At 34.9% G+C, this 26,574-nt stretch overlaps 1 protein-coding gene across 3 annotated transcripts in view; it reads left to right on the forward strand.

Moving 5' to 3' along the window:
* TBC1D12 (TBC1 domain family member 12) overlaps positions 1–26,574 on the forward strand; it is an 87,756-nt gene that overhangs the window by 54,501 nt on the left and 6,681 nt on the right. For all 3 annotated transcript variants that reach the window (XM_061162217.1, XM_061162218.1, XM_061162219.1), the window contains 7 exons: positions 7,764–7,879; positions 12,627–12,709; positions 14,990–15,107; positions 16,332–16,438; positions 21,709–21,789; positions 24,081–24,169; positions 26,005–26,076. In XM_061162217.1, the coding sequence (XP_061018200.1) occupies positions 7,764–7,879; positions 12,627–12,709; positions 14,990–15,107; positions 16,332–16,438; positions 21,709–21,789; positions 24,081–24,169; positions 26,005–26,076 (666 nt within the window). The remainder of the gene's footprint in view (positions 1–7,763; positions 7,880–12,626; positions 12,710–14,989; positions 15,108–16,331; positions 16,439–21,708; positions 21,790–24,080; positions 24,170–26,004; positions 26,077–26,574) is intronic.

A 26,574-nucleotide genomic window follows, 5' to 3' on the forward strand; every position in this document is an offset into this window, starting at 1 on the left:
ACTTTCACTTTCATTTTTCATGTTATTGCTTTGATTGTGCTAGGGGATCAACAGTTTTATTCCTTGTTTTGCTTTAGCAAAATTGTCAACATACTGACAAAGAAACTATTAACATTATTAGGACTATAGTTTTGACTTTGTAGACATCATGAAACCATCTCTGGGACACTGTTATGATATATATCTGAAATACAATCTATCTCCAAATAACATTATACCACTTTGAGTACAATGTAATAATTTTACAACAGTATACTGCCATTTTGTCCCTTCTGATTTTGTGCTGTAAACCTCCTCAATACTCTGGTATTATTTTTGCATTTAGTCAGATATCCTTTTAAAAATTACTTTTATATTTTTGTCTCTTAGTTGTGTCTTTTCTAAAATGTCTTTCCATAGTTACTATTTTTGGTGCTTTTATTTCTTTGTGTTTTCATGTAATGTATTCTTTCTTTCTGCCTGAAAGATCTCCTTTAAAATATAGAGCAGGTCTACTGACAACAGATTCTTTCAGGTTTTGTTTGTCTGAAAACATTCTTATTGTGCTTTTATTTTTCAAGTGTGTGTGTGTAGAATCCTAAGTCAACAAGTTTGTTCCCTGTTTTTAATTATTTTTTTTTCTTTCAGCAACTTAAAGATTTTCCCATTGTCTTCTGACTTGCATAGTTTCAGATCAGTTTGAACAATCAGGTCTCTTCTGAATATTCTGTGTATTCAGTGATGACTTTCGTATCTGGTTAGGGTTAGTAGGAATGTGAATACTTCTCAGCCATAGGTGAGCTGTGGGAACTCTTTTACTTACCACTCCATAGTAATTGTTCTTTCCCCAGAAGTTGTTTTTCTTTTTTCCCAGTCTTATAATGTTTTGCCCTACACACATCCATTTAGTACTCAGCTAAATAATACCTCCAGAGGACTTCTATGCAGATTCCTAGAGCTCTTTCTCATCAGAATGCTTCCTCTTCTGATGCTCTGGCCCACAAATTCTGCCCCCTACAGCCCCTGACCATTCCAACTAACAGTTGGGACGTTCTTCCAGTTCTCCCTTGTGCACTAGATATCCAGAACTGCCCCCATGCATAATTTTTTTTTGTAGATATTAATATTTTATTTTTTAATTTATTTATTTTAATTGAAGGCTAGTTACTTTACAGTATTGTAGTGGGTTTTGCCATACATTGACATGAATCAGCCTTGGGTATACATGTGTTCCCTATCCTGAACCCCCTCCCACCTCCCTCCCCATCCCATCCTTCAGTGTCATCCCAGTGCACCAGCCCTGAGCACCCTGTCTCATGCATTGAACCTGGACTGGCGATCTGTTTCACATATGATAATACACGTGTTTCAATGCTGTTCTCCCAAATCATCCCACCCTCGCCTTCTCCCACAGAGTCCAAAAGTCTGTTCTTTACATCTGTGTCTCTTTTGCTATCTCGCATATAGGGTCATCGTTACCATCTTTCTAAATTCCATATATATGTGTTAATATACTGTATTGGTGTTTTTCTTTCTGACTTACTTCACTCTTTATAATAGGCTCCAGTTTCATCCACCTCATTAGAACTGATTCAAATGCATTCTTTTTAATAGCTGAGTAATATTCCATTGTGTATATGTACCACAGCTTTCCTATCCATTTGTCTGCCGATGGACATCTAGGTTGCTCCCATGTCCTGGCTATTGTAAACAGTGCTGCAATGAACATTGGGGTACACGTGTCTCTTTCAATTCTGGTTTCCTTGGTATGTATGCCCAGCAGTGGGATTGCTGGGTCATATCAGAACTGCCCCCATGCATAATAATAGGATGATCAATAGGCTCACCTTGTTTGTTTCCCCTTTGGGAACAAAGAAGTTATTTACAGAGAGACAGTATGAATTACCTCTTCCTTGCCCACCAAGTGGGAATCTACCTATCTTTCTGAAGAATTTTTTTGTCCAACATGTATATATAACTTTTAGAAATGTATAATAGATGAAAATCAAATACTTGTTTCTAATTACATATTCAGTTTGCATATATAATAGCATATTAAGAAATAGTACCTTTTTATTCAGATCTGTTTGCATACATCTTCAATGTCAATATATTCAGCATCATTGAGCATTTTTGTGGTCTTTAGCTCCAGAACAGTGCATCTTCACTTTTGTCCAAGTTTGTAGAAGGTACAGTGCCTTTTAAGTGTACTATCTTGTTACTAGAAATTTTGTCTTAAGCCACAAACTTCCAGATGCTTTATATTTTTTCTTTTATTTGTTCTATAAGTATAAAATTATCTCTATGACCTAGTCTCTTACTATATTGCTCTTTACAGTAATGTTTTAAAGACTCTTCATGAGTGTTTGCAATTGAATGGTTACACCTCCAGGAATTGAGAATCCTTCATTACTTTATGTCCATTTTCTTCCTTTCCTACTCCAATTAAACAAAGCCACAACAAAAAAAAATTGAACAAAAAATCACCTTCTAAGATTTTCCTGTGGTCCAGTGGTTAAGACCCCACACTTCTCCTGTAGTGGGCATGGGTTTGATCCCTGGTCAGAGAAGTTCCACATGCCACAGCAAAAAAATAAATAAATAAAATAAATCACCTTCCAAACTATATTCAGTATTGACTGAGATAATTTCAGGATGACGCACCTCCTCCAAATAGTGCCTTGCCATTCAAACTAATAGAGAAATCACCCAAAATATGAGAGATGTTAAGCAAATATGTCCTCTTTTCTAAGAGATTATTTTGAGGAAAAAACATCTTTTTCATTTATGTGAATCTAGTATTTCTTTGCCTTGGAATAATAAGTAATTTTTTCTACTCTGTGCTCATGGAGATGATATCAGTTGCTTACCATCTTTTGACCAGACTTAGAATTAATTGCCTATTTGCCTCCAATTTTCTTACAGTAGAAGTGAGTGAAGTCTCTCAGTCATGTCCGACTCTTTGCAACCCCATGGACTGTAGCCTAGCAGGTTCCTCCATCCATGGATTTTCCAGGCAAGAGTACTGGAGTCAGCTGCCATTTCTTCTCCAGGGGATTCCCAACCTGGGGATCGAACCCAGGTCTCCCACACTGCAGACAGATGCTTTACCGTCTGAGCCACCAATAGCTAGAATAAATTATCCTACAGATATTGCTAGCCTGCCTCTAGGATTGTTTTCATCTTCTATTCTAGTTATCCAATTAAGTAGCTTTCATAGAAAAATAGTTGAGTGAAAGATGAAAAATAAGTTAAATTGACAAAATAAACAAGCTTCGTTGCAATATCTCATAGAAATATATTCCCTAAGAGAAAAACTAGATGCTTCTTATCTTACCATTGGTAGGTAGCTCCAACAATTCAAAATAAGTCAGTTAAAACTGACCTTGGGAATTCCCTGGCAGTCTGTGGTTAGGACTCTGTTTTCAGTGCTGGGGGCCCTGGTCCAATCCTTGGTCCTTGGGGGGAACTAAGATCCTACAAATTGCATAGTGTGGCAGAAAAAAAAAAATTAACCTTTGTTGTTAGGAAATGAGGAGATTGATGTGGTATTTTCAGATAGTGAGTGTTCTGTAGCTAGCATTATATACTGATATCCTTGGACTATGATATTTCCAGTCATTTTTTAATATTGTAAGGCTTCTTTATGACTTATAAAATTATCAATATTTTGTTCATTATTAAACTTCTTTTTTTTTTTTTTAGTTCTTCCACTTTATTGCTACCAACCCATCTCCCTCCACCCTCGTGCACACATGCTCAGTCATGTAATCCCATGGACTTCAGCCCGCCAGGCTCCTCTGTCCATGGACTTTTCCAGGCAAGAATACTGGAGTGGGTTGCCATTTCCTTCTCCACATTATTAAACTTCTATGGAAGGAATAGACAGGGGATTTTTATGACATGATACATGGATTTAAAGTGAAAATGGCTTCAGGAATCTCCCCATGATGTACTATTTGGTTGTATTTTTAAATGATGTCTTGTGGATATCAACTACATATCAATAACTTGAACACTATTATCTCTCTCTGTTGTCCTCGAATTGAGTGATTTAAGAATTATGTGATTTTCCTCAGCTATAGCAATAGGCCCTGATTAACTTTAATTCACTGATAAAGCTTATTTCTCAGGTCATTGTGATTGCATGTTGAATGAAGTGTTTACTGGGACCTTCCAGGAAGGGTACTTTGTTTTTCTTTTGTGAAAGTTGCTATTAGAAGAACAGCTAGAGGATCTTTGAAAGTTGTGCTCTAAGGATGTGACAGTTGGCATTGCTACAGTCATTTCTCTGATCAACAAGCCAGCCTCCAGATGAAGCCCACACATGGAGGAGGGCGTAGCTAAGAGAGTGGTGGAGCAGGTTAGTCTCTGACTGGTACTCTTGGTCAAACAGAAACCAAAGTTATAGAGAATTGTTGTTACAGAGACATAAATATACAGAATATTAGTCCTGTGGTCTGATTCATTTGCCTAAATGTATTTGATATCACTTTGTGATTAATTTTGAAAGTACTGATATTTGATATTTTACTATTTCTGATACAATTTGTACTTTTAATCATGTTAGACTAGCACCTTTATTTGGCAAATATTTGAGTCATTAAAAATGTATAAATATATCCTATTTTCAGATGAGGATGGATTAATACCATGTTTTAAGCTTTTAAAAAATATCACACTCTAGAAACATCTGTGATAGGAAGTACTCAAATATAAATTCCTTCTTCTTCTCATGTGAAAAATATCTGAGTGACAATTCTGTATAAAGCTCCTTTGTAAGGTGAATACATAAATGATATTGGTGAACTTGCTTTTGTGTTGCCTTTTATATTAAACATGTACTTAGTTAATTTTTAATAAAGTATTCACTTTTTGTTCTGTCTTTAGTGGCTTTCCAGTTTGCTCAGCATGAATTCCAAGTATTTTTGCCAGTGAAAGGCCCTATAATTTAGTCTATACTTTATTTCCCATCCTTTTTCATATTCATTGAGATTAATATTTCCCTAATCCACACTTTTGCTTGTTCCCCCTCACCTGTTCTTTCCAAGTCTTTCTGTCTAATTAATGCCTATCATTTTTGCCTTAGTTCTGATCCCAGCTCTTAAGTAAAATCTTTGTCAGTGATCCACAGTAACTTTATATAAAATGGCCTCTCATAAATAAGCTACTTTATTTCTTGTAAGAAAAGTCAGACAACACTGAGTAAAGTAAGACAAGTGCCCTTCTAGTCCAGCCCTCCAGAGGGAAACCTAATTGTTCAAATTCCTTGATGTTTTTCTATGTATATTTGACCATAATATGACTTATTTGGTTATCATGTCTTTTGACTACCATATTGGAGAGTACAGTTCTAGGGACTTAATCATATTTGTTTGATTTTTCTTTTGGCAAGAATACTTCAAGAATGATGATATGTACTTCACATTGCATCAGGAAACACATACTGTCTGGTAGTCTTTTAAAATAATGTGTAGATGGATTGGTGATTGAGGTATTGTTAGCTCCAGCCTCCCATTTTAAAGTTCCCTATTAGCCTCTCACTAAATGATTTCATTCATTTTAAATTATTATAGATAGCTACTTGACTGTCTGCTAATATCATCTTTGTGCCTCAGTTTCCTCTACTGTGAGTTAGGTGCCTCACAAGGTTGTTTCAAGAATTAAATGTGTTAAGTGTTTAAAGCACTGTGTGGTATGTTGTCAGTGTCAGTAAATGCTAGTTGTTATTTTTAATATGTTGACTTAGGAGTTTTATTTTACTCTCTGTGTGCTGGCATTTGTTTGCATGGAACATGCTTTATTGGGTAGTATTCATTGCATTCTGTCTGGCAGTGAGTCCACGTCACGTTGTAGGAAAACAAAGTGCCATGTAAGTGATAACAAACCTCATATGTATTAGCATATATGGTTTTTAATAAGAAAAACATTAGCAGAAAAGGGGATTACACTTGAGTTTGTAATGAAGAAAAGAAATATTGATCATAGTAACATGTATATCCTAGATATTAGAAAATTTTGAAAACAAAAAAGAAATGACTCCACTGTTTTTGACACTGAAAATTTTGAAAACAAAAAAGAAATGACTCCACTGTTTTTGGCACTGAAAATTTTGAAAACAAAAAAGAATGACTCCACTGTTTTTGACACTGAAAGTCTGTACAGTTCTTTGAGATGGGAGTTAGCAAAAATGAACATACAAAGTTCTAAATAATTTGAGAAAGAAGTCTCTAAAAATCCAATGCAGTCATGCAAAGGAACTCTCAGACTAATAGCTTAGATTTGGTGGAAGGAAGAGGAGATGTAGAATTAAAGACAGTTATAAAAGAATAGTTTAGGGACTTCCCTGGCAGTCCAGTGGCTAAGGCTTCGCCTTACAAAGTAGGGAGTGCAGGTTCAATCCCTGGTCTGGGAGTTAAGACACCATTTGCCTGGTGGCCAAAAAACCTAAACATAAAACAGAAACAGTATTGTAATGAATTCAATAAAATGGTGCACATTAAAAAAAAAAATGTTAAAAAAAAAAGAATAGTACAAACCATTGTAAACTGTGGCAGAAACCAAAAGTAAAGCTTGAAGTTTATAGAAAATGATTGACATCATAAATTGTTTTTTAAAGTAATATCAAATAAGATGAAGCTTCAACAAGATTATCAGATTTTTAAGAGGGATGGAACCATCGTTTGTACTTTGCAACCATCAGATTTGGTAGTGAGAATCTGTTTTTGAGTTAGAAAAAATAGTAATTTAAAAGAATTATACGCCATGGTAGGAAAACAGCTAGTTAATAAGAGAAACACTTGATCACTTTAAGTGCATTTCATTTTCTTCATTTGAGTTAATGTCTTTATCTGACAGTGAACTTGAAGATGTACTCATAAGTAACCATTGAGAATATCATGAAAAATATATTTATTATCTGGAGGTGATCAAATACTAGCTTGATTTTGTTTTAGAAAGGGAATAATGTGGGTTCTGGAAATTATAAGTCACAATTTTGGTATTGATCTGCAACTTTCTAGAAATTTTAGCAGAAGCTTGTGAACATTTATGAAAAAATGCTCAAATGTAGAAATTTGAATATGTCCAACAAAAACATATCACGTTAAACCAACTTCATTTCTTTTAAGAGAATTATCAATTCAGTTGAATGAAAAAATACCATAGTAACAGTTTTTTAAATTTTAGTGAAATATTTGAGTCTTTGGCCTTTTTTTGGGTAAGATATGTTGGTGAATTGTTGTTTCAGTTTAAAATAAGTGGGTAGATTTATTATAGTAGTTAGATTCAGAGTATGTTGAAATCCAAAACCAGTATGATTAGGGGTTCAGTGACACACTTGAAAGAGATCTTCAGAGCATTAAAACAGGATTATCTGTTTCTTGTGTCAGTATTTTTATCATTGATCTGGCTGAAAGTTTAGAAAGTAGGCTTATCCTATGTAGATTATTCAAAGCTGGACTTTGAATAATGGAAGTGATATCATAGACTTAGAAACTGGAAACTGATACCATAGAATGCAAACAAGAACATCTTCCTAAACCTTACCTAATTAATCTAGTACATTGTACCTTCCCCTCTTTTGACATACTTTCATACTTTATATATTGCATAAATTAATAGTTTAGATTGCTTCAGGGCAAAAAAGTGACTTTTTTGCCTATCTGATATTTTTACCAAATTAATGTATGAATTGTATGTATTCCTTATTATAGCATAATATCCTAAATGATACAGATTTAATTGCAAAAGTCGCTGCATAAGTATATTTTTATCTACTCTAGGAATATGAAGCACGGACAGGGAGAACCTGTAAACCACCACCTCAGTCTTCAAGACGAAAGAATTTTGAATTTGAGCCACTTTCTACCACTGCCCTGATTCTTGAGGATCGACCATCGTAAGTATTTCTCATCAGGCACACTGTTTGTATTTTGAACTTAAATTTAATTTTTCTTATTAGTATTTCATTTAAAAGGTATCAGTAAATTAAAGAAATTGGTTTTAAAAAGTTCTATTTAATCCCAGTGATGAATCCTAACATAAATAAGGAAGAATTGTTGATCTCCAAGATTTATGCATGTTTTCTATGTCTCTATGAGCCAGTGTATGAAACAAAATATATATAACATAATATATCTGTTACTGTGTCAGCCTTCCTCTGCCTTATCTTTTTTTTTTAATTGAAATATAGCTGATGTACAGTGTTATATTTCAGGTGTACTGCATAATGATTTGACACTTTTATATATGTTATGAAATGATCCAGATAACAATAACCATCCATCCATCCTGATACAAAGTTACTGCAGTATTACTGACATATTTCTTATGTTATATTTATATCCCTGTTAATTATTTATTATATAACTAGAGATTTGTACTCTTTTTTCTTTTTAAAGTTCTACCAGTTTATTGCTACCAACCCATCTCCCTCCACCCTCATGCATGTGTGCTGAGTCATGTAACCCCATGGACTATAGCCTGCCAGGCTTTTCTGTCCATGGACTTTTTCAGGCAAGAATACTAGAGTGGGTTGCCATTTCCTTCTCCAGAGATTTGTGCTTCTTAATCCCCTTCACTTATTTTGCCCACCCCTCCAACCCCTGCTCTGTCTCGCCTTCACATGATAGAGCAGTTAGTTTTCGTTTCTTTACATTTAATATGCACTTAAGATATATTTGTCCTTTTTGCCATGCAATTGCTATCAACCGATTGGTTTACTGTTATTAAGAGTATATTTTTGAGACATCTTTAGTGGTCCAGTAGTTAAGACTGCCCACCAATGCAGAGGATGTGGGTTTGATCCCTGGTCGAGAAGCTAAGATCCCACACGCTATATGGTGTGACCAAAAAAAAGGAAAGAAAAAACCCCAAATATATATATATATACATATATATATATATTCAAGATTTTTTCCTGGGTATTAAGGATATATATATATAAGGAAAAGGATATATATATAAGGATATATAAGGAAAAAATCTTGAATTCTTCCATTTCCATTTTTGTCCTTCCCATCTTAGCTTTCCACAAAGCTGCTGTTCTTCAAAATAAAGTCTCTGATTTGTTATCAGACAAAGCACACTGTCCCTAAACCAAGACTACTTGGTCCTTAACTGCTTTTTTTCCTTCTTAGGCTCTCTGGACCTAAGCTTTTTCTTCTTCTAGATTTCTCTTTCCTTCCAGTATACAAACTCCTAACTTTATTTAAAGTTACATTCCTAGTCTGCATGTTTTTCTACCCATTATCCTGATGAGTGTAATAAAAAAAATCTGGAGCCAAACAGGTAGAGGTTGAACATGTTTTTAGATATTATGAGAGGAGAGAAGCTGAACATAAGTACATCATTTATTTGTTCTTGTTATATTTCTTCATACTAAAGATTGTGATCCCAGTACCTTTTTTTTTTTTTTAGGATTTGGTAAATATGTCCATATTCATTGTTCATTAGTATTAAAAAAAGTTTTTAATTATGAGACCATGTCAAAGTTTTATTGATATTTCAGTCTTGCTGCCAGGTGAATGAACAGGGCCAATTCAGAGAGTGCTTAGATAAGCAAGGAAAGAATACCTGGCTAGGTAAAGAATACTGACTAAAGATCTTTAGACTCTTGACTGACTGACAGCTGCGTAGGTAATAGCCAAATTCCCAGACCTTTCTTAAACTTTTAAAAATTCATCCAAAATAGATTAAGATTTTAACCAAGAGTTGTAACTTCCTTCCAGAAGAAGTTTATAAAAATACAGTGCAAAAGGTTTTGTTCTAAATAGTGTTTGGGATAAATATTTCTTTACACCTTACTCTTTAATAATTAAACTTTTCTTTTAAGCCATGTCTTCTCATTATTACCCTCATTTGGAATGCAGTTATCCTATTTCTACTTCTCACCTGCCTCATCCTTTAAGGATCAGGCTTTTTCATTTCTTTCAAGTCTGTTGACTTTTTCAGCCTGCAGTGATTTCTTTTACTTCTGAATGCGTTTAAAAAAGACTTTGTTCTGTGTGATTTTCATGAATTGGATTATGGTATGCTTTGGTGTGGTTTTCTTCATGTTCTATCTGTTTGGGATTCATTGAGCTTAATGTATCTCTGCATTTATAGTTTTCTATTGATTTTGGTAAAATTTTAGTCTTTATTTCTTCAACAGCTTTTTGTTCTGCCTTCCCTCGTTTCTTCTGAGATATACATTAAACATATGTTACTTGATATTTTTCCATAGAGTCCCATAGCTCATTTATGTTTTTTTTTTTTTTTTTTGAGGGGGTGGGGTTTCTTCTCTCTCTGTACAGTTTTATATTGCTACATCTTAAAGTTCACTTACTTTTTCTTCTGTAGTATATAATTTTCTGTCAGTCCTATCTTTTAAATTTATCATTCTAGAAATTTTCATCTGTAGACATTGGATTTGGATCTTGGATTTCTCTTATCATGTTACTTTCTTCTTCTTCTTGAGTATGTTTATAACAGGTTTATCGTCCTTGAGTTCTAATCTTGTTATCTGACATTTTTGCCCTATTTCAGCTGATTGATTTTTCTTTGTATTATGGCTTTTATTTTCCTGATTCTTCACATCCCTGATAATTTTTATTGGATACCAGATACTGTGTTTTTACATGGTTGGGTATTGGACTTGTTTGTATTCCTTTAAATAAATATTTTTTGGTGTGGTATGGAATTGCTTTGATCCTTTTGATCTAATCATTGTTAGAGTGCTTCCAGAACAGCCGTTAGTGTAGAGCTGATTTATAATTTATCCTTACTACTGAGGCAGTGCCCTAAGGATTCTATTGAATACTCTATTAGGAGATCTCTCTACTTTGATGGCCCAGTCCAGTGTGATTTTGAAAATGTTCTACCTATTTCTTTCTGGTGTTTCTTTCTCTGGCCACTATAGTTTAATCACACACATACATAGTTCAGTGTTCAGCCAAAGCCTCTGCAGCTGCCTTCTCTCTGGTACACAGTTACTCAAATTCTATCTGAAACTCTAAGTTTTCTCACTCAGCAAGACTGGTGGGCCCTGTTTTGGCACTTCCTTCCAGCACTGAGACCTGGAAACTCCAGGGAGTAAGGTCAGGCATCTGCAGGGTTACCTTGTTTCCTTTTTCATAAGGAGTATGGTCTTGTGCTGCCTATGGTCCAGCATCTTAAACTGTAGTTTAATGTATTTTATTTGTTTTTCTAATTAATTAAGGCAAGAAGATAAACCTGATCCCTCTTATTCCATTATGGTCTGAAGCAGAAATCTTAACTTTTATTCCTTCCTGCTACAACATAGGAGAAGGCAATGGCACCCCACTCCAGTACTCTTGCCTGGAAAATTCCATGGATGGAGGAGCCTGGTAGGCTGTGGTCCATGGGGTCGTGAAGAGTTGGATACAACTGAGCGACTTCACTTTCACTTTTCACTTTCACGCATTGGAGAAGGAAATGGCAACCCACTCCAGTGTTCTTGCCTGGAGAATCCCAGGGACGGGGGAGCCTGGTGGGCTGCTGTCTATGGGGTCACACAGAGTTGGACACGACTGAAGTGACTTAGCAACAGCAGCAGCTACAACATATCTAAGGAATCTTAACCTGAGATGGCAAGAAGTATAATATATAATTTGAAAGTTTGTCACATACCTTTCCCCACCTAGCCTGTTGAAAATCATTTAAAAAACTGGTTCTAAAAACTTGACATTATTATGACATATTTGGATATGTGGTAATATTCAAATGTATTTCATTTTGTATAGTCATATATTTAAATCATGCCTCTGTGAAGCCATTGATTTTATAAACCAAAATATAATATATGCAAGTGAGTAATGGATTACCAAAATTTTATTTAGAATGTTATGTTAAATCTCTAATAAAGTGGAAAGCATATAAATACTCCTACTTATTTGCCAAGAGAAATGAATGCAGATAGCCACACTTGAATATTTATAGTAGCTTTTATTCACAGTAGCCCCTAACTGGAAACAGTCTAAATGTCCATCCACATGGGTAAATGGAACATTACTCACCAATTAAAAGAAATCATTACTAATACACAGGACAAAGTGGATGAATATCAAAAATACGCTGAGCAAAAGAAGCCAGGCACAAAAGAATCTATATGAAATTCTTTATTAGAGACTAATCTATAGTGATAGAATCAGATATGTGATTGCTTAAGGTAGGAGTTTGGTAAGTATTAAGTGTAAAGGGGTCAAAAACTGTGGATTTATGGGAACATTCTATATCTTGATTGATGCATTTTTTGCACAGATATATACGTTTGGCAAAACTCATCAAACAGTACTCTTAAAATATGTATGTCCATTTTGTTGGGTGAAATTATACCTCAAAAAAGTTGACTAAAAAATAAACTATAGTGAGTTTAACAAATAAGCTAGAGTTATTGGCTAAAATCAAACATGTTTAAATGACATATAAACAAATATATATGATATTTGATATATATAACAAATATTAGCAACCTGGATTCTGATTCTTTTCTAAAATGGAGAGTTCTTTTCAACCTTATACTTTCTTATTGTATGAAATGTGAAAATTAAGTTAGAAATTCTTTTGTATCTGGCTATATAAAGAAAGTAGATCAGTAAACTTAAGTTAGTCTTTAAAAAATTGACTTACATTTTGTTTTTCCTCAGAAATCTTCCTGCCAAATCTGTGGAAGAGGCTTTACGTCACCGACAAGAATATGATGAGATGGTGGCTGAGGCTAAAAAACGAGGTATAAAATTTAACTCCAGGTGATATATTTTATTTATTGATGTTAGTACGAAATTCATTTCCTACTAAATTCATTTCAACAGGATGGCAAATGGTGAAATTGACCAAGTCTGTCTTTAAGATGATGCTGACTAAATTTGTTTAAAGAGAAATAAAATGTCATACAAGAATCATAGTTTTTTAAATACTTTTACAAAACTAGTATGAGGAGAAAGGCCTAAGACTATCTGTGAGAGACGTAATTGCATCATAAACCTGGGACTACTAGTACTTTAATTTATAAATGAAGATGTTATTCATGAATCCATTCATGAAATTCATTTGTTTTTTCACTAGGCTTTTGATATTTTATAATTTAAGAATTTTGACATTTTGCAGTAACTTTCTATAGGTTATGGGAATATGATTTGGAAGTAAAAAGTGACTTATGAAGTTTCATGACTTATGAAGTTTTTTTCAAGTCCCAGTTATGTCATTTTGACAGGCACAGAAGTGTATATTCTTATGTGTATAAATTCACACATTTATTCATTCTCTCTTCCAACCAAAAATAAAACATAAGGATGATTTAGCAATACTTATTTACCTAAGTATTGTTAGTTCAGGGTACATTTTTAGAAAATATTACACAGTTATCTATATTTTTTGGCATAAACTTTATTAACAACTGATATTTTTTCCTTTGACTTAAGTGAATCAAATATTATAATAATATACACTTCTGCTTTGTGGCACAATCTTTTTAGAAGGCATAATTATGTAAACATTGGTTACATTTATTTTACTATACAATTTGAAATATTTCTAGCATACCCAACAAATTTTAATCGACTCTTAACATTGACATTACTATTTGATTAATGTTTAAGATGATTATTGATAAATTAGATGAATGTAACAATATGATCGGAGAAGGCAATGGCACCCCACTCCAGTACTCTTGCCTGGAAAATCCCATGGATGGAGGAGCCTGGTAGGCTGCAGTCCATGGGGTCGCTAAGAGTTGGACATGACTGAGCGACTTCCCTTTCCTTTTCCCTTTCATGCATTGGAGAAGGAAATGGCAACCCACTCCAGTATTCTTGCCCGGAGAATCCCAGGGATGGGGGAGCCTGGTGGGCTTCCGTCCATGGGGTCACACAGAGTCGGACACGACTGAAGTGTCTTAGCACCAACAATATGATATGATAGAAGTAACATTGAATTGGGAAGTCAGAAGGTCAAAGCTTTAATGTTGTTTTATGCTTCCTGGATGTGATACTCTAAATAAATCTTAATTTTCCTCATCTGTGAAATGTTTGTGTATATTGGGGAAGAAGGGTGGAGGAGGGGGCAGTTGACTACATCTGGACTTTTCATGCCCTTCAGTCAACACTTAGAATCTGAATACATAAATAAAAAAACGTGAAGCTATTTACTTGCCCCCTTAAGATGGTTTGTGAGTCATGTGTTAAACACAATTAGAAAACAGTTTAGCCAGCTAATCTCTGAAGTCCCACTGGTTCTAAAATTCATTCATTCTCTGTGTATGTACTTCTCTATTTGGGGGGCATCTCTTATTCCAAAATTGTGACTCCTGATCATCAGAGTGGTATTAGGTGTATGTGTGTGTGTTAGGAGGATTTAAAAATTTCCATGTAATTAGTAAACTGAAACATCATAGCAAAAGAAAGGGTCACTGTAATAGTGCTATGGCAATATCATTTTTCAATGTCATGTGGGTTTTTGTTTTTGTTTTCTGTGCCACATGGCATGTGAGATCTCAGTTCCCCGACTGGGGATCAAACCCACACCTTGTGCATTGAAAGCTCAGAGTCTTAACCACTGAATCACCAGGGAAGTCACTGTCATGTGGTTTTATGTGAAGAAATTCATAAACCCGTTGTATGAAAAAATTGGTATTGTTAGTCGCTCACAGTTGTTTATTTTTACATAGTTAATTCATGAGAAATTTTACTTCATTAAGTGTAAGTAGACTATGTGATATAGTAATCTATTAAAATTTTTTTTTTGAGCTTTGTTCCATCCATTTTTGTAGAATAGAAGAAGCTATTTTTAAATTATGTTAATCAAGTTCATTTTTTTCTTTTTCCCTCTTTCCCTCCTTTCCTCTTTCTCCTTTTTCCTTTCTTCCCCTTCTTCCCTTCTTCATTTCCATTCTTCCTTCCTTTTACCAGAATATTCTTTATGTGAAGGTCTCTTTTGTAGACTTCGGTAGAAAGAGAAGGGCATTTTGATCTGGTTGTTTTATGTTGAAATAATTTTTACTTGTTTAAAACAGAAATTAAAGAAGCACATAAAAGGAAAAAAATAATGAAAGAAAGGTTTAAACAGGAAGAAAGTATTGCAAGTGCAATGGTAATTTGGATCAATGAAATACTACCCAATTGGGAAGTAATGTAAGTAAGCAGACTTTTCCTGAATTTCAGTCTGTCTCCAAAGATCTCATGTTTCCAATTTTATATTTTGATGACTTCTAGCATGTGTTGTATGTTTTGGCTAAATTATACTGTTAACCAGAGTTTGAAAATTTTCATGCTTATCTCTGTTCTTTGCTTTTGTAAATCCCTCAATCTCTAATGCCTGCTTCCCTTACTGACCACCCTCTATGCATATCAGAATTTAATCTATCATTTGAATCGTATCTGAATACTTGTTGATCCATGACATTTCTAATTTCCTGTTACCATATTTTCTTAATTCTAACGTACTATCTATATTGCTACATGTACTGTTGATGTAATAGCAGGATTTTTGGCAAAGAAAATATTAAACATACACATTCATTGTAATGTGCGTTTATTAAATGGTAAATAGTAAAGTGATTTTAATATGCTTCTCATAATCAAGATAATATGTTATATATGATCTTTCCCTTCTGTAATGTCCCATTATACTTTGAGACTAATACACTTCTTGTGTTACTTTGCCTTTTATTTTTTGATAATATTTTTATACATGCATTATTTTTCCTCTGGACTGGTGGGAGATGACTTCTGCAATGCCAAGTATAGGATGTGCTTTGGGAATGTACTGAATATTGGCATAATGTGATAGATATTATATTAGGCTCTTTACACAAGTAATCACATTTGATTCTCACAACCTTTATTTCCTTTTATCTTAGAGGGATTCTCAGAGTCAGAGAGGTTAAGTGATTTGCCCAAGGTTGTACAATTAATGAATGGTTAACTAGATTTGAACTCAAGTCTATCTGATTTTAAAGCCCACACTTCTTTCAGTAGACTGTGCTGCCTCCCAATGACTAGAGCTTTACCCGTAGTAAATACTTGGTGATTTTGTTTTTGGTACTGTATTGACAATGCATTTTTATATTCTTTTTATGATGATTTTTCATGATTTTCTTGTATTTCTTATTCTCTCATTGTACCCTTAGTGTAAGTGGCAGTTACGGAAGACAATTCCCTTTAAATTGCTGTATATTTTTTAGGCATTTTTTGCCTACATGCATGAACCCAAGGAAGGAATGCATCACATACTTAAGTCTCCATGTTCTAAAAAATCATTCAGTCATTTGGCTGTAGACTAGGTAAACCATCATAGAACTAGTATTTTTGGTATAAAAAGTAACTTTCTCCTTTTTTCTCCCCCTTCAATTCTAGGCGTAGTACGAGAAGAGTTCGAGAATTGTGGTGGCAGGGATTGCCCCCTAGTGTTCGTGGGAAAGTTTGGAGTCTAGCTGTAGGAAATGAACTAAATATCACTCCTGGTTTGTATTCTATATTCAGTTACTCCCACACATGTTAATAGCCATCTTCAGAGATACAAAACAGATTAAGAGATTGGTCATTTAAAAAGGCAGTACCATATATATCATTTTAAGAGCATACTTCATTCCCCACGCCCTCTAAAACCTGATACAATTTAATAAGTTACTGTATTTCATATTATGTATATAAAATTTGTGTGTTTTCCTTTAGTTTACAACCATCAATAATAATCTTGACATCCAAATTAAACTGTGGATAATAACTTCAAGAACTTCTGGGTATAGGTAGCAGTAGATGAATAAAGATATACAAGGAAAAATAAAATAGTCTAGTTGTGGACAAGTTTCCTCTTTATTAAAAAAAAAATATTATGGGAAGGATAGAAATTTCTTTTCCTGTCTCTACACAAACCAGTCATTTTGAATGTTTTTATTTAAAAACTTGAAAAAAACAGAAGATTCTCATTGCTTTTATTTTTTTAAGTTTCTTAAAACCTTGAAGCATAGGAGTAAAATGTAGATAGGAATAAAATGTAGTGTAGTTTTGATGAACTAAAAAAATTAGATAAAATAAGGATAGTATCACATAGAGTAAAATAATTAATAATATTAAAAATGGTCTGAATGATAATGATAATGCCAGACAGAGGCACCACAAAAAGACTTTTAGGGATTCTAGTATAATAATATAAATAATACATTGTTACTTAAAATTTTTATTTACATATTATTGAAAAAAATTCAATAGTGAAGTACAAACTGCATGTCTGTCCCCCTCTTTCACCCAAACATCTTCTCTTAATCCTAGTATGGACTAGTGAACAATTTGGTATATGTTCTTTCAGATCTTTTTTCTATGCACATAAAAAAGGGTACATCTACTTATGATACTTGTTAAGCCTTCTCGTTTTCTTTATTTTTTTTCTGAAAACCATCTCAACATCCCTCCATGTCAGCGCATACAGGTGTATTTATACTTACTATAGCTGCAATGTATTTCATGGTTTGGCTATACTATAATTTATTTAACTATTTTCCTAGTGATTGCTAAATCAGAGACATTTGTGTCAAAACAATATCGAGGTGATGTTTTCTTACTCCTCAAAAGTGAGTAAATGAATGAATATTACCCACATAGAGTATGACTGAAAATAATTTAGAAATATTTAAAAAAGCTTCAAAAAATGTAACCTCTAACCCATTTATTCTAGTTCTAACACTTTAAGTAAATAAACAGAATTACGAAAGCTTTTCTACAAGGATATTCATTACAGCAGTCAGCATTATATATAGTTGTTCAGTCGTGAAGTCATGTCCGATTCTTTGTGACCTCATCGACTATAGCACACCAGGCACCTCAGTCCTCCACTATCCTGGAATTTGCTCAAATTCATGTCCATTGAGTCAGTGTACTATCCAACCATCTCATCCTCTGCCACCCTTCTCCTTTTGTCTTCAGTCTTTCCCAGCACCAGGGTCTTTTCCAATGAATCGGCTCTTTGCATCAGGTGGCCAAAGTATTGGAGCTTCAACTTCAGCATCAGTCCTTCCAATGAATATTTAGGGTCGATTTTCTGTAGAATTGATTGGTTTGATCTCCTTGCAGTCCAAGGGACCTTCATGAGTCTTCTCCAGGAGTTTTGCAGAATTTATAACAAAGACCTAAATGTCTGTCTTCAGTCTTAAAAGTGATGCCAAAAAAAAATTTTTTTTTTTCTTTTCCAAAACTTCCTCTGAAGAACATCTTTATGATAGCATGGGATAAAATCTTTCTGTAACAGCCTAGATTGGTAAATAGGATTACAAAAAACTACACATATTTTGTACAATAAAAGCACTGTGATTAGTTGTGAAAATATGCAAACTCTGGAATTAAACAGGCTTTTCATAATTTCTCGTGGTGAGAAATTGATGAATTCATGAGATAATGTATTGTAAAATATGCTTTTCAAAGACTGTCTTTAACGAATTAATTTATATGCTTCTCCCTTCTGCCTTTATGGAAGTATTGAAAAACCCACACCTAATTGAATTGTGTTTATTTGATTTCTTAAAATATGGCAAGTAGTGAATCTTAACTGTAGAAATGTAGCCCATTGTGTTAAAATAAATCTGGCTAAGAAAACATAGCAAAAAAAAAAGTGATGCCAACTTTGAGTAACATGATCATATATGGTTTATAAAATTGATTTTCACAGATATCCTATAATAAACGTCATTTTAATGACTTTTTTTTCAATTAAAAATAGAATTTAAGGGAAGTATTGAGAAATTAAGCTTAGCAAACTATTGTATTGGTTTAAAGTTTTAAGAATCAGTTTACGTAACAGGTAAGATGATGAAGTATTGGTGGCTATGTTTTATTTGCAGTTTTGTTGAGAACTTTAGCTTTACAGTATTAGGTATATATAACTTAGACATTAAAATATTGATTAAGTTGGTGTTAATCTTTAGCAATACTCTAATCAAAAAGTTTTTTTTTAAGCTCAAAATTTATAAGGCTTATAAAGTAACTGGGTCATTCATTTTCAAAGTAATTTTAGCTTCTTTCTATTAAACAGTTATGTATTCAGGAGTGAATGAGGTTCAGTTGATCAGTCATGTCCGACTCTTTGCGACCCCATGGACTGCAGCACATCAGGCTTCCCTGTCCAGGAGGCTTCCCCTCCTGGAACTTACTCATGTCCATTGAGTCGGTGATGCCGTCCAACCGTCTCATCCTCTATTGTCCCCTTCTCCTCCCACCTTCAGTCTTTCCCAGTGTCAGGGTCTTTTCAGATGAGTCATTTCTTCCCATCAGGTGGCCAAAGTATTGGAGTTTCCACTTCAGCATCAGTCCTTCCAATGAATATTCAGGGCTGATTTCCTTTAGGATGGACTGGGTGGATCTCCTTGCAGTCCAAGGGACTCTCAAGAGTCTTCTTCAACACCACAGTTCAAAAGCATCAATTCTTCGGCACTCAGCTTTCTTTATAGTCCCAACTCTCACATCCATACATGACTACTGGGAAAACTATAGCTTTGACTAGATGGACCTTTGTTGGCAAAGTAATGTCTCTGCTTTTTAATATGCTGTCTAGGTTGGTCATAGCTTTTCTTCCAAGAAGTAAGTGTTTTTTAATTTCATGGCTGCAGTCACCATCTGCAATGATTTTGGAGGGACTCATTCTCCTTTTTTTTGTTAGTGGTGGTAAGAAAGCTAAATTTCAATGGAAGTAAATTTACTTTTGATAACTTTGTTTAGTTTCAGGGGCTCTAATAGTTTAACATTTTTTCCTGTTGTATTTCTTTTAATCATGAAATCTATAACCATTAGAGAATAGTAACTCTGAATAGAGGTTCTGAAGTCAGTCACATGTAGTTCAAATCTTAGTTCCACTATATATTAGGTTTGTGATCTTGGGCAAATTACTTAACATCTAGAGGTCTTAGTTTTTAAGTGGGGACGAGATAATTAGCTATCTCAAAGGAGTGTTCTAACAGTTATTTGTGATGATAAATATAAAATTATAGTGAAAATAAAATTTACTGAGAGTGTATATGGTATCATTATTGTCAGAAAATCAGAAAGTGAAATGTACACTGATTTCAAAGTATTCTCTGTTCAAGTCCAAGATACCTCTTTAAGTCTGCTTCAAGCTCTACACTTGTAGATACAGAATAAAATGTGTGACATGCGCAGTCAAGCATGGAATCAAACCGAGATGCAAGTCATCTTATTATAGATAAGCACTATAACTCTTCCTGGGAGAGATATCCTTTGATGTTTGGAAATGCAGTGCTACATTTTTATTATTGGGTTAATTTTGTGACTTCCAAAGGTGATGTAGTTATTTGGCAAGCCTCTCTTCTTCCAGGACAGTTTTGACATTTGAAAAGAATAGTGAAACTTTTGGACTTAGCTTGGAATTAGTTTGAAATCAGAAAAGTGCAAACTTTAGTTTGATAACTGCAAAAAAATTATGTCTAAATTTTAAGAGTATATCTACATCTTATATGAAGACTTGTGCCCACTGATGGAGTTGGGCACAAATAATAAAAATTTTAAGTTTTTTCTTCTTTTAAAATTTCTTCTTTCCAAACTATGAGTAGTAAATACATTAAAAAAATATTAATTGAAGCGAAATATGTTCTTGGTATATTGGGCAGTATTATATAAATTTTGATATTTGGGCACGAAATATTTTCTGCTGTTTTGTCATTGAAATTTATTATTTTTATGTAAATTTTAAAATATTTGTAGTGGTTAGTTAGAAAGTAGAAACAATTAAAATTTGAGAGTTGAGAAAAATTTTCAATTTCTTTTGTTCTTGAAATTTTAATGAGATCCTGTATATGAAAGCACAGAGTAACAGTCTCAAAAAGTTACTGGGCAATTGAAGTAAAAACACAGGGGTTGAGATTTTTGTATGTAGGCCTTCTGGCGAAATCTGTGAAGTTTGGTAGCTTTGAATAGCTTGGTTAGCCTTATCATAATGTCATAATAGAGATATCATATAGCAATATCATAATAGAGAAAACAATTTTAAGAGAAGGAAAGCAAGAACCAGCATTTGTATTTATTAAGGATCTATATGGTGTCAGGAGCTTAATGTAAATTACCTTACTTAATCATGGGATTTCTGGATGGCTCAGCAGGTGAAGAACCCACCTGCAATGCAGGAGACTCGGATTTGATCCCTGAATGGGGAAGATCCCCTGGAGGAGAGCATGGCAACCCACTGTAGTATTCTTGCCAGGAAAATCCCACGGACAGAGGAGCCTGGCTGGCTGTGGTCCATGGGGTCGCAAAGAGTCAGACACAACTGAAGCGTTGGAGCACACATACACAACCCCATGAGTGGGTGTTACTTTTCTCCAGTTTACCGACGAAGACAGCCTAGTTCCAGAGTGACCTTTCTTGAAGTCTCACAGGTCTTAAGTGGCAGAGCTGGAATTTGAATCTAGGTCTGACCAACTCTAAGAAAATCATGTTTCTGCTGTTCCACAGTGATACTCCTTTAGCAGAAGCATCTTTTCCAGCCTCTTAACATTCTTTCTTTATTGTAGCTATTTGGATGACCTCTCTGCAGTATTTTATCTTTCTGGTTGTGTAATGAATAGTTTTGGTAGAATCAAGTACTTCCGTTTACCATGTTTTTGATACTTGCCATGTAAGAGAAATCTGACGATATAGTAAGATTTTTATCTTTATTTTTAAGAGTTAAAATAGAAATATGTGGATAAATTTCTCTTATTATTTATGAATTTTTATTCTTGTTTTTCCCCAGAACTTTATGAAATCTTCCTCTCAAGAGCAAAGGAACGGTGGAAAAGTTTCAGTGAAACAAGTTCAGAGAATGATGTAGAAGGTGGGCTATTTTTGTTGTTGTTACTAGAAATTTCTCAAAATCCAGGTGCTGAGATATGAGTGTGAATTTTACAATATGTCAGGAACTGCAATAATTCTTTACATACATTATCTCCTTTAATGTTAATAACCCTTTAAATAGATGTTATTATACTGAATGATTTAAGAGGAAACTGAGGCTCAGAATAGTTAACTTGGGAACAGCGAAGCTGTGATGTAAACCCAGGTTGTTGGACTCCAGAATCCAGTTTTTAATCACAACAGTAAAAGTAATGGGGTGCAGTATTTTTAGGCCACCTCTTACTGAAAAGATAGATGATCTTCACAGCTCGCTTGTGACCTCCCCTGCAGAGGAAGCATGCTCTTTTCTCTTACGCTGTTGGATTATCACTTCAATTCAGTCAGTTCCTGAGCTAGGTTGGGCAGGATTGCAGCTTTAGATAGACTTATTAGTTCATCTTGGGTTTCAGATTTGTTGATGGAAAGAACCACAGGCTCCCTGCTTTAATGAGACCTTCTCCCAAGGGCCATGTGCCTATGGGTGATTTCATATGTCTTTCCAGCCTGGCCTTCTGCACTACGCTGGAACCCAGCAAAAGTTCCACAGAGGAAAACCAGATATACTTTCAGGCTCCTCCAAATCAGTCTTATTGGGCCATGAAAAGCTCTTCTGCTTTCTCTTTCCTCAAGCAGAGTACCTTCGTCTCTGGCAAGCTCAGTCCTGAGCCCATTCCCACACTTGGCAGGTGCCCCTAGGAATAAAAATGGCCACTGGTATCCACTTACCTGGGAAAGGAAAGGAAAGGCTCTACTCTTTCTGAGATTTAAACCCTTTAGAACTCTCTGTGCTCACAATTCTCTTATGCCTTTTTTTTTTTTTCCCCTTTCTTTTCTGGCCACACCACATGGCTTGTGGGATTTTAGTTCCTTGACCAGGGACAGAACCCAGGTCCTTAGCAATGAGAGTGCAGAATCCTAACCACTGGATCACCAGGGAATTTCCTCTTATGCCTTTTAAAAAAATATATGATATTTGAAATGTCTTTTCCTAATTGTTATTGCAAGAGCAGTAGTCTTTCCCCTACCTTTTATAAAACCTAGAAACAGAAATCTTTTACCATAAAACTTTGTGATAAGTGTATAGATTCTTTCTTCATATTCAGTTCAGTTCAGTGGCTCAGTCGTGTCCGACTCTTTGCGACCCCATGAACCACAGCACGCCAGACCTCCCTGTCCGTCACCAACTCCTGGAGTCCATCCAAACCCATGTCCATCAAGTCAGTGATGCCGTCCAACCATATCATCCTCTGTCATCCCCTTCTCCTCCTGCCCTCAATCTTTCCCAGTTTCAGGGTCTTTTGAAATGAGTCAGCTCTTCGCATTAGGTGGCCCAAGTATTGGAGTTTCAGCTTCAACATCAGTCCTTCCAATGAACACCCAGGACTGATCTCCTTTAGGATGGACTGGTTGGATCTCCTTGCAGTCCAAGGGACTCTCAAGAGTCTTCTCCAATACCACAGTTCAAAAGCATCAATTCTTCTCTGCTCAGCTTTCTTTATAGTCCAACTCTCACATCCATATATGACTACTGGAAAAACCATAGCTTTGACTAGACGGACCTTTGTTGCAAAGTAACGTCGCTGCTTTTTAATATGCTGTCTAGGTTGGTCATAACTTTCCTTCCAAGGAGTAAGCATCTTTTAATTTCATGGCTGTAATCACCATCTGCAGTGATTTTGGAGCCCAGAAAAATAAAGTCAGCCAGTTTCCCCATCTTATTTTCCATGAAGTGATGGGACCGGATGCCATGATCTTAGTTTTCTGAATGTTGAGCTTTAAGCCAACTTTTTCACTCTCCTCTTTCACTTTCATCAAGAGGCTCTTTAGTTCTTCACTTTCTGCCATGAGGGTGGTGTTATCTGCATTTGAGGTTAATGATATTTCTCCTAGCAATCTTGATTCTAGCTTGTGCTTCCTCCAGCCCAGCGTTTCTCATGATGTACTCTGCATATTAAATAAGCAGGGTGACAATATACAGCCTTGACATACTCCTTTACCTATTTGGAACCAGTCTGTTGTTCCATGTCCAGTTCTAACTGTTGCTTCCTGACCTGCATACAGGTTTAAGGCTATAAGTTCCAGGAAAAGCTGTGATGTTTCTTTCAAGTTATTGACTATTCAGCTTTTAACTTTCCTTAAGTAACATACATGCTGTGTGATCATTCTGTGTTTACAAGACTGAACTTGGTATAACAAGTAATCATTTCAGTTTTATCTACCTGACAAATGCAGGTGTATCTGTTGCTGATCGAGAGGCCAGTCTAGAATTAATTAAATTGGACATATCCCGTACATTTCCATCTCTCTACATCTTTCAGAAGGTAAGGGTATCTCAACTAACTTGTAGCAACTATTTTTTTTTAATCCAAAGGAACAAATTCTTTAAATGCATAGCTATTATTTTTTAAAAGCATAACTATAAAAATTGAAGGCCTTTATATAAAAAAGGCAAAACTAGTAGGAAAATAGTAAAGGCATTTCTGTTATTTTATTCCACTGACTGAATGCATTGCAGTTAGGTAGCACGGAAAGGTACCTGATGAGTTTTCCCTGAAGTGAATTTCTTTGTCTAGTTTCTATTCTGTAAAATATCTGAATTTTAACATTTTTGCCTAGCAAGTTGGTAAACTATAAGGAAGTTTGCTCCAAACCTTAATTTTTTTTTCAGAATTATAATTGTAATAGGAAAGTTTGTTTTTTGTGCAGAGATTATTATGAAAGTGCTTACGTTTTATGAGGAGAGTAATGGTTACATTTTATACGTATACATGACAAGTCTTTATTCATCAAATTCTTCTCTATGTTGATAAAGTGAGATTGAAAGTTTCACCATTAAAATTAGTAATTATTAATAAACTTAATTTTGTGTCTTCTTGGTTTTCTTTTGCTGAAATTGTATTACATCAAATGAAAGAATCTGTTTTCATTATAAATTTATTGTGCCAACTTTAGATGTCTTTATTTTTATTTTTTTAACTTTGATATTTTAATTTTTTTTCCTTTTAAATTAATTAATTTATTATTTTACTTTATAATATTGTAAATACAATATTGTATTGGTTTTGCCATACATTGACTTGAATCAGCCATGCGTGTACATGTGTTTTCCATCCTGAACCCCCCTCCCACCTCCCTTCCCATCCCATCCCTCTGGGTCATCCCAGTGCACCAGCCCTGAGCACCCTGTCTCATTCATCGAACCTGGACTGGCGATTCGTTTCACATATGATAATTTATATGTTTCAATGCCATTCTCCCATATCATCCCGCCCTTGCCCTCTCCCAGAGTCCAAAAGACTGTTCAATACATATGTGTCTCTTTTGCTGTCTCGCATACAGGGTTATCGTTACCATCTTTCTAAATTCCATATATATGCGTTAGTATACTGTATTGGTGTTTTTCTTTCTGACTTACTTACGTCACTCTGTATAATAGGCTCCAGTTTCATCCACCTCCTTAGAACTGTTTCAAATGTATTCTTCTTAATGGCTGAGTAATATTCCATTCTGTATATATACCACAGCTTTCTTATCCATTCATCTGCTGATGGACATCTAGGTTGCTTCCATGTCCTGGCTATTTTAAACAGTGCTGCAGTGAACATTGGGGTACACGTGTCTCTTTCAGTTCTGGTTTCCTCAGTGTGTATGCCCAGCAGGGGGATTGCTGGGTCCTATGGCAGTTCTATTTCCAGTTTTTTAAGGAATCTCCACACCGTTCTCCATAGTGGCTGTACTAGTTTGCATTCCCACCAACAGTGTAAGAGGGTTCCCTTTTCTCCACACCCTCTCCAGCATTTATTTGCTTGTAGACGTTTGGATAGCAGCCATTCTGACTGGCGTGAAGTGGTACCTCATTGTGGTTTTGATTCGCATTTCTCTGATAATGAGTGGTGTTGAGCATTTAGATGTCTTTAAAATTGCATACAACTCTATAGTTTGTATCCATCCATCAAGTAAGTTTATTTGACTTTTTTGGTTTTCCACAATTACATATTTTTTATCCATACTTTAGAACATATCTTTGCAGAGTGATTAAGTATACTGACCAAAACTAGTCATTTAGGAAATATTAAGTTAATTAACATGTTTTTTGAGAATTAACTTAGAAACAACTATTTGTATAGTTTGACATTTCATTTTTCTCTTTTCTAAGGGTGGCCCATATCATGATGTCTTACATAGTATATTAGGGGCATATACATGTTACCGACCGGATGTTGGTTATGTAAGTATTTGTTTCAATCTGTCTTTTGAATATAAACATTCTCTCTTATCTCATAGTAGCTTATGTTGTATTAGCTCTCAAATGTCTCTATCGCTATAGTTTTTTTCTTGCTCCTGTCAGCTTACTCTGAGAGGAATTTTCCCTTTCCTGACAGAGGCTTGTGAAACTGATTGCCAGCTTTCTTGGAGAGCAGCTAGGGATTTGACCATTCAATTTATAAACTTTTATTTATTATCCCTCCTGTGTTGCCCTCCCCTTCTCCCTAACTCTCCTTTTCCTGATTGTCTCTTTAGAGATAAACCTCATGTTCATCTGGGTTGAGGAAAAGATAGGTACCTGTACATACAGAGTAGAGGAGGGGATTTGCTCCTTTTACAAATTTTTAACCAATCCAAGTTTTAGTCCTTCCTCTCAATTTTAGAGGTGCCTGATAACTTCAGTTCTTGAGCCTTCCAGAATTTGTGGCTGAATTGGCTTGCTGCTGACTGGCTTTCTCCT

This window comes from Dama dama, chromosome 15, assembly GCF_033118175.1.
Source record: "Dama dama isolate Ldn47 chromosome 15, ASM3311817v1, whole genome shotgun sequence".
NCBI lineage: Eukaryota > Metazoa > Chordata > Mammalia > Artiodactyla > Cervidae > Dama > Dama dama.